A 16,183-nucleotide genomic window follows, 5' to 3' on the forward strand; every position below is an offset into this window, starting at 1 on the left:
GGCTTTTCTTTTCTCCAATGTTCCATCCAACCTTTTTATCAGAGTAAAATGTCACGACAGGCCTGATGAAAACAGCAAATCTGTCGGTACTGTACATTTTCAAATGTGGACAAAAGAAAATACGCTAGACAAGGTGGGATTGTTCTGTGTTGGTAAAATGTATGAATGTGAGAAATGGCTGTGGAAATGCCTTTATGTGCAAATATTGATATGAGAACCATCATATCGAAGGCGTTGACATGGTGCGTGGTCCTTCTACTTCGACTCAGGAAAGCATACAGTTTATTAGGCAACAGATTAAATAAATTATGATGTACTTCACAGGGTGGTGAAAGTGCAAGGTGATGAGCTTATGCTCCTTTCCAATAAATATCCAGGGTCATGATGATTGATTCTTGGCTGCCGTTTGACAAATAAAATAATCTCACTCTTTTGTCCATAATAATCTCATAATGTAGACTACTGTATACCCACATCTGCAAACTGTTGGGTAGAGCACACGTGCCAAGACCAGAGTGGGCACATTCGCTATATACTGTAACACAAACATTTTTGCTGGCAAAAAATGTAACCACAAAAGTAATTTAAGTCCCAAAATATTGTCAAGCCTCACAGCTGTTCATGGTAATGTAGAAATAATCCTGTATCATGAACCATGCACTACTCATTCAACATGATAAAACCTTCACATTAAAAGCCATTTTTACTTCACACATCCTATGTTCTATGTGTTTAATGTGGAATTTCCGAAACATGGTAGCCTATTCACAGCATATGCTCATAACATACATACTTTAGACAGCACATAAAAGCACTATGAGGACAACAGTGGCTGGCCATAATGGCTCAGAAAGGCACTGCATGATTTAAGATGCATATCCACTACACGCCACACACCCACACACCCACACTCCCACACCTTCTCCATCCTGCTGCTGCTTCGTGGGTTAACACCATCAGCTAGCGACACAAAAACACCAGCTTTGCACAAGTAAGTGTCCCTAATTATCAGCAAAGGGAGGCCGATCCCACTAATCCGAACAATGTGTTCTGCTTCCCAATTCCACCTGTGCCCAAAATACAGGGGGGGGGCTAGTGGAAGGACTCAGGGTCCCAGTGTCAGGGGACCAGGGACCAGGTGATGCCGGAGCGTCCGTCCCCACCACAGAAGGCCCCTCCCTTGGCTGGGCTGGCAGCTGCCTCCCCCCACTGGGACGTCCCACAGCTGACAGTCCCAGAGTACTGACAGGGGCTCTTTACAGTGTCAATAGCCCCATAAATTAGAGCTAACCGCCTTTGTGGCAGGCGAGGTGTCAGGCCTTTTGGCCCAACGGCGCTTGTTACCATGATGAAATGTAGATTGAATGGAAGGGGCCTGTGTCCCAGGCACGAGAGCTTGGCCTCACCCGGTCTTTGTGTCCCATGCACAGCTATTGTCCAGTTCTATTCAGAGCTCTCATGGAGGAGGGGGTTGAAGGGGGACTGAGGAGTTACATCTCTTAATTTCTCCCCTGATCTCCACCTCATCCATCAGCCATGGGAGGATAAGCATGTATTTTACACGCTTGACTTGTTGCTAAGTGAGGGTGAGTCATTGTTGGGGGTTTGAGTGAATACATGTCTGTGGCTTCCATCCCACATATGTCATTGTTCTGGAGTGTTTGGTAAAGCTAGTGAATCATTGACTATCATTTTTTTATATAATTGGTTTCATGAAGATATATTTGTATCTTTAAATATCTGTTTTGATTTGTTGGTTTAAAAAATAAAAAAGTTGAAGTTACAATAATGCCATATAAACTATTATCTCCCAATGAGACTTGGTGTGTATTCTTATGTTTAAACATCCTATGTAAAAATTACCCATATTTACTTGCATTATTCAGATGCACCCTAGGTATGAACACAGCCATGTCCTTAAGGGACAGTGACAAATCCTCTGGCCCACAGATGAGAAGGCCACAGTCCTGTCCCCCGCCTGCACCAGACAAAAGTGAATCGCCATCCTGGCGCCCGCGCTTGCCCTTTCATCTCCCACACCCTGTTGAAGTGAAGATGGATGATCCCAGAGCTCAGAGTGCCACATTCAACCTCCCTCTGCAGAGCTGCATTGTCTGGCCCTTCTGTCTCTCTTTAGCTCAGGGGTAGGCCTCTCCTCTCTAGGCTGGTTAGCAACTAACACCCTCTCTACTCTACGCCCAACTCCCCTGCTCAGCATCGCTAACTACTACACCCTACTGTGTCTACCATGGAGAGACCCTAAAATACAGTGCACAGCAATGGTAAATATAATATAGTTATGTTTTACTATTGTAGTGCTACGTAGCCAATTTGAAAATTAAAAACATGAACGACATGCTCAAAAACACAATAGGGGGAAATAAAATGTAAGTAGATGTTAATAGGTTTACATTTCGGATGTAAATGGACTGTCTCAAGTAAAACAGCAGAACATTTTGGGTTTTTTTTCATATCAAAAGTTTAATTTAGGAAAATAGGACACCTGCACAGAAGGACACAGTACTTTCCATCTTTGTCATTTGTTTCAGTAACACTGATATTGAATAGCCATAGCAGCTATTCTTGCTGTTAGTTCAAAGAACAACAGTATGAAGTGGTCCCTGTGTGTGCATTTGAAATCCTTTCAATATAAACAAGGCATGTCAATTGGAAAAATAGCAGCGGCATACTCAATAAAAGATACACTATATACAAAATATGTACAGGTCCTGAGGCTACCAGTGTTTTGTTTTTTTACAGTTAAACCAACGATTTTTCTCAGTCCACTGGCAGTGAGCTACTTTGTCCTGGGTTGGGCCTCAACTTCAGTCCTGAGTGTTGCCTGCTCACTTGCCCATGGAAAAGCTGTGCAGGGTGGATGTGGTGGTTGGTAGAGGCTGGCAGAGCGAGCAGGGACAGGGCATTCCAGGGAAGTGCCTGTAGGAGCTGGCTAGATGGAGAGGGTCCTTCAGCAGGCTCTGTACCGGTGCATGGTGGAAGCCCATGTAGCTTGCAGAGGGCGGTGAGTGTGGGGCTGGAGCAGGGGGAGGCGAGGGGTGGTGGAGAACTGAGGCCGTGCTGCCAACCAGGGAGTGCAGGTTCTGGGCCAAGGGGTGCAGTGGGAGATGGGCTGTGGGGGCCGGAAGGGTGATCCGGGGGTGGCTGGTGCGACTCTGGGCACCACTGCCTCCGTACACATCCCCAACCAGCTTTTTCATCTCCTCCAGAGAGCTGGACAACATGAGGATATAGTTACGGGCCAGCAGCAGGGTGGAGATCTTTGAGAGCTTGCGAACAGAGGGCCCCTGAGCGTAGGGCATGACCTCTCTCAGGCCATCTAATGCCTGGTTCAGGTCATGCATCCTCTTCCTCTCTCTGCCATTCACCTTCAGCCTAAGGTCTTGCACATCGTCACCCTCTTTGAGGTCAGCCCGGGTCTTGCTCTTGCCTCCCCCAGCACAGCGGTCAGCCCTGCCCTGGCCGGCAGCCCTGGCTGCCCCCTCCTCCTGGCAGTAGGCCTGAAACATCTTGTTGGAGAAGAAGCTACCCATGGAGTCATCCACCACCAGGTCTGGAGATGAGGAGCGGCTGGAGTTGGAGCCAGCGTCAGAATCCATCTCAGCCGTTGAATAAGTAAAAAAATAAACGTTATACACGAAAGTAGAAAAGACAACTAAATCCCCAAAGCAGCTGAGGTTAGAGCCAAAGCCTTTGGTAAAAGGTTCTTGAAAAATGTTTCACTCTTTTTTTCCCCACACCGCTCGCTGAGGGCCAATGCTCTCTCACTCGTACTTCTGTCAGAGCTCAGTAGATAGCTAGATACAGCAGGCGAAGGCAGGAGATGTGCTATGTCTGGTCCTCGTCAGCGGTCTGTCCTCCTGCAGCTCTACAGGGGTGCATTTATACCCCCGTCCCAACAAAGGAACAATGAGACGCATAATGAAACATTTAGACTCACAGCCAATTGCAGAAGGGACACACTTTCACTCCTCAGAGCCCAGCCTTACCACCCCACCTCGCTACACCCACGTTTAACTCTCCATAATCACCACACATTAACTAGAGCAGGCCTGGGTTCACACGTATGTGTTAAGACATACAAAACACTGTTTAGTTAACACAAGGCACCTCACAGTTCATCAGTGAAGATTCACATGTACATGTGAAGATATAAAGGACAGAGTTTTTCATCATTGGTCTAAATTTGCAAGTATGTAAAGACGTTAACCATAAGGGTTATGGGGTGATAAACAATGTGCAAAATTAAATGTAAAAAAAAATCACCAAAGTGATGCATAATATAGTAATCATTTCAATACATGTGCTGCCAGTTCAGTAATAATAAATATTTGGTACTGCCTTGAGAATAGTGATCTTGACATTGGCATGTTTAATACACTTTGATATGGAACCGTGTATGTGGGGCAATCAGCAGTTGCTACAACCATTTTTGTACTTATAAATTAATCATGTGTACCAATCAGTGGCGGTCGGTGCCGTTTAAGATGAGTGAGGATGATTATTTACTCTATGAGCATATTGGAGCATATTGGATGACTGTTATTCATATTCAATTCATCCAGCTCAATGTAACATTGATAGGTTTAGGCTACTACATGATACTCTAATTTTTCCTACACTCATCATGAGGTTGCAACAACTTAGCCTATGAATGAATGTTTACAATGTAGGTGCACAGGTCGAGAGAAATTTGAGTAATCACGGTGACAGACAGTGACACATTCAATCCAGCCATGCACAATCCTGCCTGCACCTAGCTGATCTGGGGTGTAATCATTTTCTATTGGACAAATTCAGGTATGTTTATCCCCATTTCATCCATTTAAGAAACGTTTTTCAACAGAATGAATACACCCCTGATCACATAAAGAGGGGAATCGCATCGACGCACTCTCCTCCTCTTACCTTTTCCCTTCGCTTGTGGACTTCATTGTACAACACAACACACACTCTCTCTCTCTCTCTCTCTCTCTCTCTCTCTCTCTCTCTCTCTCTCGCTTCTCCTTCATTTCTGAATAAATTAATTTGTTCAAAACTATTCAACTATTGTCTTTCTCTCTCTTTGAGTCAATTACTCACAATAATGAATGCAGTGCAGTGCTAGCTAGCTGTAGTTTATGCTTTTAGTACTAGTTTCATTCTCTGTTCCTTGGATTGGATGGGCAACATATCAGTTCATGCTGCAAGGCCTCTGATAGCTTGGAGGACATCGTCTGGAAATTGTCATAATTACTGTGTAAGTCTATGGAAGGGGTTAAGAACCAAGAGCCTTCTAGGTTTTGTATTGATGTCAATGTGCCCAGAGGAGGATGGAAACTAGCGGTCCTCCCTCTACACCACGGTGCTACACCACAGAGTGCTGTTGAGGCTACTATAGACATTCATTGCAAAACAGTTAATTATTTGACAAAAATATATTTAGTATCATTTTATCTAAAAGGATAACATTTTTTACATTTCACTATATTTATTTTTATGAAATTCACTGAGGAGGATGGTCCTCCCCTTCCTCCTCTGAGGAGCCTCCACTGATACCCATTGATTCTTGAAAAATATAACTTAGAAATGCCTTATGAGCTTAGTTCCACTGTCGTACCCCATCAGAACCCAAAATACTGTATAAGCTCTTTTTACTCAAATGTTTGTAAACAAAGTAAATGTAAATAAACCCTATATAGCCTCAAAATAGTTTTGGTTAAAACTATAATGTTGATATCATGGATGGTCAGTCCTTGCATCCATAGTTCTGTCTATGAATTTGATAGTGGTTACATTTCTGCAGCCCCATGCATCACCGTTTTTACAGAAACAGGGGCGGGGAGTGGGCTTTGTTATTGTTCTAGTGCTGATTGCCGCTTTAAACCTAGACAAGAACGTTGTTAATGGCAGACTAGGTAAAATTCAACCACGGTAAAAGACAATGGGGTCAGATTCAATACGACTAAGCCCCCAAACAGTCTGCGAAATCACATCACTATCACTGGAAGGGGGCCCTGCAGAGGGGAGGAGGTAGTTAAAAAGATACTAAAGAGTGGGCGATGCATTGTCTTGCCCTTCTTCAGTACCGTAAAGCCCTTCAGATTGGGCCGGTTAACTTTCTAAGATCCTGCGTAGCGTGGCTATTCCTCCATGGCTCTGCATTGGCCACAGAGGCTTCATTAACATAACTATAACACACATAGTGTGTGTGTGTGCTGGTTCACACTGACTCTGATTACTCACACACTACAGGTTATAACACTTTCTTATAATGACACTTGCCACAGGGTTCATGTAGAAGTTATATGTGACAGACATATAAAAGACGGAAGATAATCTAAATATTTATGTACATTTGAATTTGGAAGATTACAAACACTTAGGTTAGAGTCATCAAAATTAGTTTTTCAGCCACTCCACAAATTTCTTGTTAACAAACTATAGTTTTAGCAAGTCGGTTAGGACATCTACTTTGTGCATGACACAAGTCATTTTCCCAACAATTGTTTACAGACAGATTATTTCACTTATAATTCACTGTATCACAATTCCAGTGGGTCAGAAGTTTACATACACTAAGTCGACTGTGCCTCTAAACAGCTAGGAAAATTCTAGAAAATTATGTTATGGCTTTAGAAGCTTCTGATAGGCTAATTGACATAATTTGAGTCAATTGGAGGTGTACCTGTGGATGTATTTCAAGGCCTACCTTCAAACTCAGTGCCTCTTTGCTTGACATCATGGGAAAATCAAAGAAATGAGCCAAGGCCTCAGAAAAAGAAACTGTAGACCTCCACAAGTCTGGTTCATCCTCGGGAGCAATTTCCAAATGCCTGAAGTTACCACGTTCATCTGTACAAACAATAGTACGCAAGTATAAATCAAATCAAATTGTATTTGTCACATACACATGGTTAGCAGATGTTAATGTGAGTGTAGCGAAATGCTTGTGCTTCTAGTTCCGACAATGCAGTAATAACCAACAAGTAATCTAGCTAACAATTCCAAAACTACTACCTTATAGACACAAGTGTAAGGGGATAAAGAATATGTACATAAAGATATATGAATGAGTGATGGTACAGAGCGGCATAGGCAAGATACAGTAGATGGTATTGAGTACAGTATATACATATGAGATGAGTATGTAAACAAAGTGGCATAGTTAAAGTGGCTAGTGATACATGTATTACATAAAGATGCAGTAGATGATATAGAGTACAGTATATACGTATACATATGAGATGAATAATGTAGGGTATGTAAACATTATATTAGGTAGCATTGTTTAAAGTGGCTAGTGATATATTTTACATAATTTCCCATCAATTCCCATTATTAAAGTGGCTGGAGTTGAGTCAGTGTGTTGGCAGCAGCCACTCAATGTTAGTGGTGGCTGTTTAACAGTCTGATGGCCTTGAGATAGAAGCTGTTTTTCAGTATTTCGGTCCCAGCTTTGATGAACCTGTAGTGACCTCGCCTTCTGGATGATAGAGGGGTGAACAGGCAGTGGCTCGGGTAGTTGTTGTCCTTGATGATCTTTATGGCCTTCCTGTGACATCGGGTGGTGTAGGTGTCCAGGAGGGCAGGTGGTTTGCCCCCGGTGATGCGTTGTGCAGACCTCACTACCCTCTGGAGAGCCTGACGGTTGTGGGCGGAGCAGTTGCCGTACCAGGCGGTGATACAGCCCGACAGGATGCTCTCGATTGTGCATCTGTAGAAGTTTGTGAGTGCTTTTGGTGACAAGCTGAATTTCTTCAGCCTCCTGAGGTTGAAGAGGCGCTGCTGCGCCTTCTTCACGATGCTGTCTGTGTGGGTGGACCAATTCAGTTTGTCTGTGATGTGTACGCCGAGGAACTTAAAACTTACTACCCTCTCCACTACTGTTCCATCGATGTGGATAGGGGGGTGTTCCCTCTGCTGTTTCCTGAAGTCCACAATCATCTCCTTAGTTTTGTTGACGTTGAGTGTGAGGTTATTTTCCTGACACCACACTCCGAAGGCCCTCACCTCCTCCCTGTAGGCCGTCTCATCGTTGTTGGTAATCAAGCCTACCACTGTTGTGTCGTCCGCAAACTTGATGATTGAGTTGGATGCGTGCGTGGCCACACAGTCGTGGGTGAACAGGGAGTACAGGAGAGGGCTCAGAATGCACCCATGTGGGGCCCCAGTGTTGAGGATCAGCGGATCAGTTTGCAACTGCACACGGGGACAAAGATCGTACTTTTTGGAGAAATGTCCTCTGGTCTGATGAAATAAAAATAGAACTGTTTGGAGGAAAAAGGGGGAGGTTTGCAAGCGAAATAACATCATTCCAACCGGGAAGCACAGGGGTGGCAGCATCATGTTGTGGGGGTGCTATGCTGCAGGAGGGACTGGTGCACTTCACAAAATACATGGCATCATGAGGGAGGAAAATTATGTGGATATTTTGAAGCAACATCTCAAGACATCAGTCAGGAAGTTAAAGCTTGGTCCCAAATGGCTCTTCCAAATGGACATTGACCCCAAGCATACTTCCAAAGTTGTGGCAAAATGGCTTAAGGACAACAAAGTCAAGATATTGGAGTGGCCATCACAAAGCCCTGACCTCAATGCAATAGGACATTTGTGGTTAGAACTGAAAAAGCGCTTGCGAGCAAGGAGGCCTACAAACCTGACTCAGTTACACCAGCTCTGTCAGGAAGAATGGGCCAAAATTCACCCAACTTATTGTGGGAAGCTTGTGGAAGGCTACCCGAAACATTTGACCCAAGTTAAACCATTTAAAGGCAATGCTACCAAGTACCAAGTATTGAGTGTATGTAAACTTCTGACCCACTGGGAATGTGATGAAAGATTTAAAAGCTGAAATAAATCATTCTCTCTACTATTATTCTGAAATTTCACATTCTTAAAATAAAGTGGTGATCCTAACTGACCTAAAACAGGGAATTTTTACTAGTTTTAAATGTTAGGAATTGTGAAAAACTGAGTTTAATTGTATTTGGCTAAGGTGTATGTAAACTTCTGACTTCAAGTGTATGTGTAACAGTTCTCTACTGGCGTTGTGTTGTGAACAATCATCGACAAGGACAATCATCGACAAGCATGTTGCACCAGTCACGCATGTATTATCTGATAGAGAAACAGTACGGACAGCACGTCATGCAACACAGCCACCACAGATCATTCTACACTCTGCATGTGTGCGCTGGTTTGGCACTTGTTGACTGGAGTTTATTTCTCTCAAATTGTGTGTACATTTGTTTATATCTCTGTTAGTGAGCATTTCTCCTTTGCCAAGATAATCCATCCATCTGACAAGTGTGGTATATCAAGAAGCTGATTAAACATCAGGATCAGTACACAGGTGCACCTTGTGCTGGGGACAATTAAAAGCCACATTAAAAAGTGAAGTTTTGTCACACAACACAATGCCACAGATGTCTTAAGTTTTTGAGGGTGTGTGCAATTGGCATGCTGACTGGCAGGAATAATTTAATGTCTCTACCATGAGCGTTCTCCAACATCGTTCTAGAGAATTTGGCAGTACGTCCAACCGGCCTCACAAATGCAGACCACGTGTAACCACACCCGCCCAAAACCTCCACATCCTGCTTCTTCACCTGCGGGATTGTCTGAGGGGGAGTGCTGGGGAGTATTTCTGTCTGTAATGAAGCTCTTTTGTGGGGAAAAACTCATTCCGATTGGCTGGGCTTGGCTCCCCAGTGGGTGGCTCAGCTTTGCTTGGCACCCCTGCCCAGTCCTGTGAAATCCATAGAGGGCCTAATGAATTTATTTCAATTGACTGCATGTTGTATTTATATTTATGTTCAGTGTACATAACACCCCCAGACACAGTGAATAACCAGCTAGCATTTGCTAAAATTATATTAGATGAAATGCACCACAAATATTCACAAAGGAAACACCACATCTCATGTACAATATTCCAGCCATGTTTACAAACAAATCGATATAACTTCAACACTCCGATCTGCACTTCAGAGTATAAAAATCACCAACCTTCGTAAGCAAGCCACGCAAACCAGCCAGTAAGATTCCGTGTTGAATACGTGAAGGCAAGACAAAACTAAAACCAAAAAACCCATTGGCTTACAATAGAGTGGCAAGTTGAATCACCAATAATAACTCTGTTACATATGACCACAACATGCTGAATTGCTTAAGGGGAATACCACACATTTGCTGTATTCACAAAGCCCTTTCATGAGGTTATATGTGATCACACATGGCTCCAGCAACGCTATTGTCCAGATGTTTGTCTCTTTCTTAATCACATGGCAGAGATATGAAGCCCAGCTCCATCTATTCTCCACATCACTCCTCTATTATTCTCACTAGCGCATTTTTGTCTCTTGCTCTGGAATTTCCTGTGACATGTTGCCAAGACTAGCCTACACTAAGGGAAATATTATGGGTGGAGTGCTGGTGAAAACATCAGACAGTGCTTTTTGTGTTATGTTGTGCAGTTTCAGTCCTGCAGAGGAATGGCCTAGGGCAGAAAAGCCTGACCTGTAGGTACAGGTTTAAGTAGAACTCACTTTTGTAACGTTTTCTCCCTCTTGACTAATGCAATACCAACTACTACTCTGCTACTTAGGGTGTTTTCACAATTTTTGTGAACTCAGTGCAGTTCACTTAATGTTTTGTGCAGTGTGAACACTCAGACCCCTCAAAAGAGCCCCTGATTCCCTTTTTTAGGTCAATGTGAACACAAAGCTCTGCAGGTTTCTCTTATCATTATTCCCACACCACACACTAGACTACTGAAACACCATTTCCCCTGCCTTAACCCCTCACATTGGTGCCACAAAATAGAGAAGATGATGAAGTTGCAGGGGCGTATTCCTTCTGCCGATTCTGTTGCAAAACGTTTCTTAAACGGGAGCAGAAGGAATGAAACAGGGATTGAATTTGTCCAATAGAAACTCTGGTTTTAGTTGACTCTTTGGCTAATGATTACACCCCAGGTTCGTGGAAAAAACGTGCTGTTTTGGGATATTGATTAGTGATTGTCAAGGATGCACAGACATTCTAAAATATGTGTTTGAGTTTTTAGTTTAGATTATTTGTTCGTAAAATGCAGTGGCGACCCGTCATTCAGGGCAGGTGGGGCCCTGTTTGCATGTTATTTGGGCATTAATACATGTTACATATCAGTTTGCAAAACAATGTAAAAAAACGTGTCTGTCTAAACGTGCCTGTGCTCGTCGGCCATTGGACATAAACATTACACAACACGTTGGAAATTGCATATTCAACAATGACTGGTTTGGAAGAAATCAGTGGCTAATTGCAAGAATTTCAAAGCAATCACTAGCCTGTGTGGTTCAAAGTCTGGGTTTAAGGGTCTCTTTTCCAAGATTAAAAGCATAAACATTCAACATTGGTCAATCCAGCATGACTTCTGCCGTGCTCAAAACAACAGGAAAGCCAGAACTGGGAAGGCAGCTGGGAACTCGGACTGGGGAAAATACGTTTTGAATGATGTAATATGCCAGGGAGATATGTATACTGTAGTTAAAAAATTATATTAAGTGTATGTTGTGTAGTAAGCTGTTAGTAGCCCATGTGCCTCACCCTAATAATTTGGTCCCTTTTCCCCTCATCATTTCACCTACTGTTCTGACCTGGTGGTGCACATGTAGCCTATAGCCTGTTTTAGAAAAATGTAATCATTGAATATTGTAAGAGCTTTCATTGTCTGCTTATATGCTCCCTTTATTTATCCTATGGTTCTGACTTGGTGTACAGGGAGAATACTGTAAGAATGGCCCAGGTTTCCGAATTCTGTCACTGTACATTTCAAAAGTTCTCAACATATCGTTACATTGACTATGTCCGTCCTAACTCGCTCATTATTTGGGGTGGCGCAGCAGTCTAAGGCACTGCATCTCAGTGCTTAAGGCGTCACTACAGACACCCTGGTTCGAATCCAGGCTGGATCACATTTGGCTGTGATTGGGTGTACCTTAGTGCGGTGCACAATTGGCCCAACATCGTCTAGGTTTGGCCAGTGTAGGCTGTCATTGTAAATAAAAAATGTCCCTAGTTAAAAAAATGTAAATGACTTAATCGAAATTACAGATTGCCTCTTATCCGCTCGTCATCCCCTTATGCAATAGTTTGTACATCTCAATTGTCAGTAGAAACCACATTTGTTTAAACAAGTCAGCCATATCAGCTATGCTTTTTCTAAAGGAAGTAAATGAGGCTGAATGAACTGTTTCACTGCCAGACATGGCTCCGCTGATAGCCAGATGTAGCAGTGGTAAGGTGTTGGGACTGCTGTTGGGACTCTGCTGTTGGGACAGCTTTATATAGGCCCTAAAAGTTTGTGGGCACTATTTGTCACCATTATAGTGCAATTGATGTATTGTTTAGTATTGTGTTGTGTAGTGGCTTTGCTGGCATGCATCCCCCCCAAAAGTTGGGGGAGTTTGCCCCACCAAGATTTACATGCTAAAATCGCCACTGGTAAGATGTGATCTATGAGCTAAGAGAGCTTCATAAGCTGTTTACTTGATTGTGTGGTTTGAATAGTGTGAGAAGTTAACAACATATTTGGTGAAAATCACAACATAGGATACAATATCAATTCTAGCTCCTAAAGGGACCTATTGTGTGTAGAATTTTCAATTCCAGCATGATTTAATCTGCAGTAATTCTTCTGATATTTATCCTTTTACCAATAATATTTACAAGTTAATATCATCTTCTTATTACAATTATTGTGTCTCTGTCACGTTTACTCCCTCTCCGGCGCTCGAGGTCGCTAGTTGGTTTATTATTACGCACACCTGTCACCATCTTTATGCACACCAGCGCCTCATCAGACTCACCTGGACTCCATCACCTTCCTGATTACCTTCCTTATATCTGTCACTCCTTTCGGTTCTTTCCTAAGGCGTTATTGTTTCTGTTTATATGTTTCATGTCGCTACTCGTGTTTTCTTGTTTTGTTCTATGTTCATTTATTTATTAAATTCACTCCTTGTACTCCCTGTACTCCCCGATTATTAATGTACACATAACAGTCTCATCTTTTAAAACCTGTTAGGGATAGGGGGCAGCATTTTCACTTTGGATGAATTGCGCGCCCATAGTGAACTGCATCCTACTCTGTCCTAGATTGCTATTATATGCATATTATTATTACTATTGGATAGAAAAGTTTCTAAAACGGTTTGAATTATGTCTGTGAGTATAACAGAACTCATAGGGCAGGCAATCTTCCAAACAGGAAGTGGAAATTCTGAAGGCGGGTCAAATTTGAAGTCATCGCCTATTCACTTCCAAACAAGATATGGATCTGTTAGCACTTCCTACGCCTTCCACTAGATGTCAGCATTCAGTAGAACGTGGAATGAACATCCTAGTGTGAATTTTGACCGAATGGGAGGGGAATGAGTCACTGTCCTGGCAGAATGCCGTTTCCTGGTTGCGCAATTGTCTGTTGATATCACCTGCGTTCCATTTGACTGCAGATGAAAACGAATGCTCCGGTTGGAACGTTATTGGATATATATGAAAATGACATCCTGAATATTGATTCTCTACTTAGTTTGACCAGTTTATTCGACCTGGAATATATATTTTTGAAGTTTTCGTCCGAGTTCGCCTGGACCAGCATCAGCTTTTGGGCACGTGAGCTGAAAGTGGTAGCAAATGCATCTAATTGGACACTAGTAATGGACGTTATGGAACAAAACAACGATTTATTGTGGAACTAGGACTCCTTGCACTGCATTCTGATGAAAGATCATCAAAGATAAGGGAATATTTATGATGTAATTTCGTATTTCTGTTGACTCAAACATGGCGGAGAAATATATTTACGTCTTAGCGCCGTTTTAGATTATTGCATAGTATGCTTTTTTCGTAACGTTTAAAAAAAAATTGACACAGTGGTTGCATTAAGAACCAGTGTATCTTTAATTATATGTAAAACGTATCTTTCGTCAAAGTTTATGATGAGTATTTCTGTTATCTGATGTAGCTCTCTGTAATTACTCCTGATATTTTGGCATTTCAGAACATGCCGTCAATGTAAACCGATATTTGTGGATATAAATATGCATATTATCGAACAAAACATAAATGTATTGCGTAACATGATGTCATATGAGTGTCATTTGATGGAGATTATCAAAGGTTAGTGATTAATTTTATCTCTAATTCTGCATTTGTGACTATCTTTGGATGGGGAAAATGGCTGTGTGTTTTTTTGGATTTGGTGGTGATCTAACATAAATATGTTGTGTTTTCGCTGTAAAACATTTAAAAAATCGTACAAGATGGGTAGATTAATAAGATGTTTATCTTTCATTTGCTGTATTGGACTTGTTAATGTGTGAAAGTTAAATATTAAAAAAAAAAAAAATTGAATTTCCCACTCCACCTTTTCAGCTGAATGGGGGGGGGGTTCCGTTAGCGGAATGCAATCTATTAGCTAACAAAATGGCAGCGCCTCTTCCCCCTCAGTGTACCGTCGGGTGAATGATGAGTGAGGAGTCAAATGCAGAGAGCGAAGTGAACGGGAAAACCAATTTAATGTCCTTCAAAGTGTAACAGGTCCAAACATGGGTGAATGCCCTAAAACACTGGCGCTAAACAAACCCAAAACCTAGTTACAAACACTGGACAGCGAAAACCCAAAACAAACACGATACATCACCAAACGTAACAAACAACAAGCCAACACAAACACCAGCGGGCAAAATGAACTTAAATAACAGCCCTCCCAAAACCCCAACAAGGAACTGGTGAAAACAATTAGACAGAAACAAACTAAAAGGAAAAAGGGATCGGTGGCAGCTAGTAGACCGGCGACGACGACCGCCGAGCGCCACCCGAACAGGAAGGGGAGCCACCTTCAGTGGTATTCGTGACACTCAGGAGACTGAAATGATTTGGCATGGGCCCTACAGCTGCACCATCGAGAGCATTTTGACTGGCTGTATCACCGCTTGGTGTGGCAAATGCACCGCCCTAGACCGCAAAGAGCTACAATGTGTGTTGCGGACAGCCCAGTACATCACTGGGGCTGAGCTACCTGCCATCTACACACACATAACACACACACACATACCAACACAACACAAACACAGATACATACACATTACACAGACATGCACACACACACTTTTACACTCATCATTTGCTGCTGCTACTCTGTTCTTTATTTTACTCATCTTTCCTGATGCCTAGTCACTTTACCCTGCCTTCATGTACATACTGTATCTACCTCAAATACCTCATACCTCTATATATATATATATATATATATATATATATATAGCTCTGTTCTTGTGTATTTTATTTTATTCCTCTTGTGTTACTATTTTAAAATGCTATTTTATTATTTTTAAACTCTGCATGTTGGGAAGGGCTCATAAGCAAGCATTTCACGGTAAAGTCTACACCAGTTGTAATCGGTGCTTGTGACAAATAAAATTGTATTTGATTTTAAATGTAAGTAGGTATATCTAGCTGCCCAATAAGACATTCTGATGGAATTAAATAAATTAGCTTCCAAAACAGAACCAAGATCTTTTCCCAACATTCACTCAATGCACTCTCAAATCAAATCAAATTTTATTTGTCACATACACATGGTTAGCAGATGTTAATGCGAGTGTAGCGAAACTCTTGGTTTTCACAACTTGCATGACAAGCCATTCCATCATAAAGGTTTATCGGACAGCTAGATGTACCTACTTACATGTTGGAAGCTAATAGATTGCATTAAGTTCAAATATTAGACATAATAATTGAAATGAGAAGATATTATTAACATGTAAAAATGATTGGTAATGGAATAAATAGCATAAGAATAACTGTAGAATAAATGCTGGAATTGAACATTCTCGACCCAATGTAGGCTACTTCCCCTTTAAGAGCTAGTATTGCTTTTGTAACCTAAGTATGTTGTTGTCTTCTCAAACTATTCAAACCCCACAATTGAATAAACAGCTTATGAAGCTCTCTTAGCCTATAGAGCACATATTTCAAACAAATATTCTGAGGTAAATACTCTGAATTTCTGTGCATCAATGACAATTACTAATTAATATCCAAAACCAGCACACATTTTTTTTCCTCAAACCTGCACATCATCAAAAGGGAATCGGACCCAGAACACCTCTCCCGATGGTCTCAGTTCAGTTTGCTTCAG

The 16,183-nt window shown here is 42.0% G+C and overlaps 1 protein-coding gene across 1 annotated transcript; it reads right to left on the minus strand.

The window, feature by feature from the left end:
- Positions 1 to 2,846: 2,846 nt before the first annotated feature.
- LOC112257134 (oligodendrocyte transcription factor 3-like) lies at positions 2,847 to 3,840 on the minus strand. Its single transcript, XM_024430699.1, has one exon. The coding sequence runs from the start codon at positions 3,615 to 3,617 to the stop codon at positions 2,847 to 2,849; it is 771 nt and encodes a 256-aa protein (XP_024286467.1). The 5' UTR covers positions 3,618 to 3,840.
- Positions 3,841 to 16,183: the final 12,343 nt, after the last annotated feature.

The sequence above is a fragment of the Oncorhynchus tshawytscha genome, linkage group LG08 (assembly GCF_018296145.1).
Source record: "Oncorhynchus tshawytscha isolate Ot180627B linkage group LG08, Otsh_v2.0, whole genome shotgun sequence".
Lineage (NCBI taxonomy): Eukaryota > Metazoa > Chordata > Actinopteri > Salmoniformes > Salmonidae > Oncorhynchus > Oncorhynchus tshawytscha.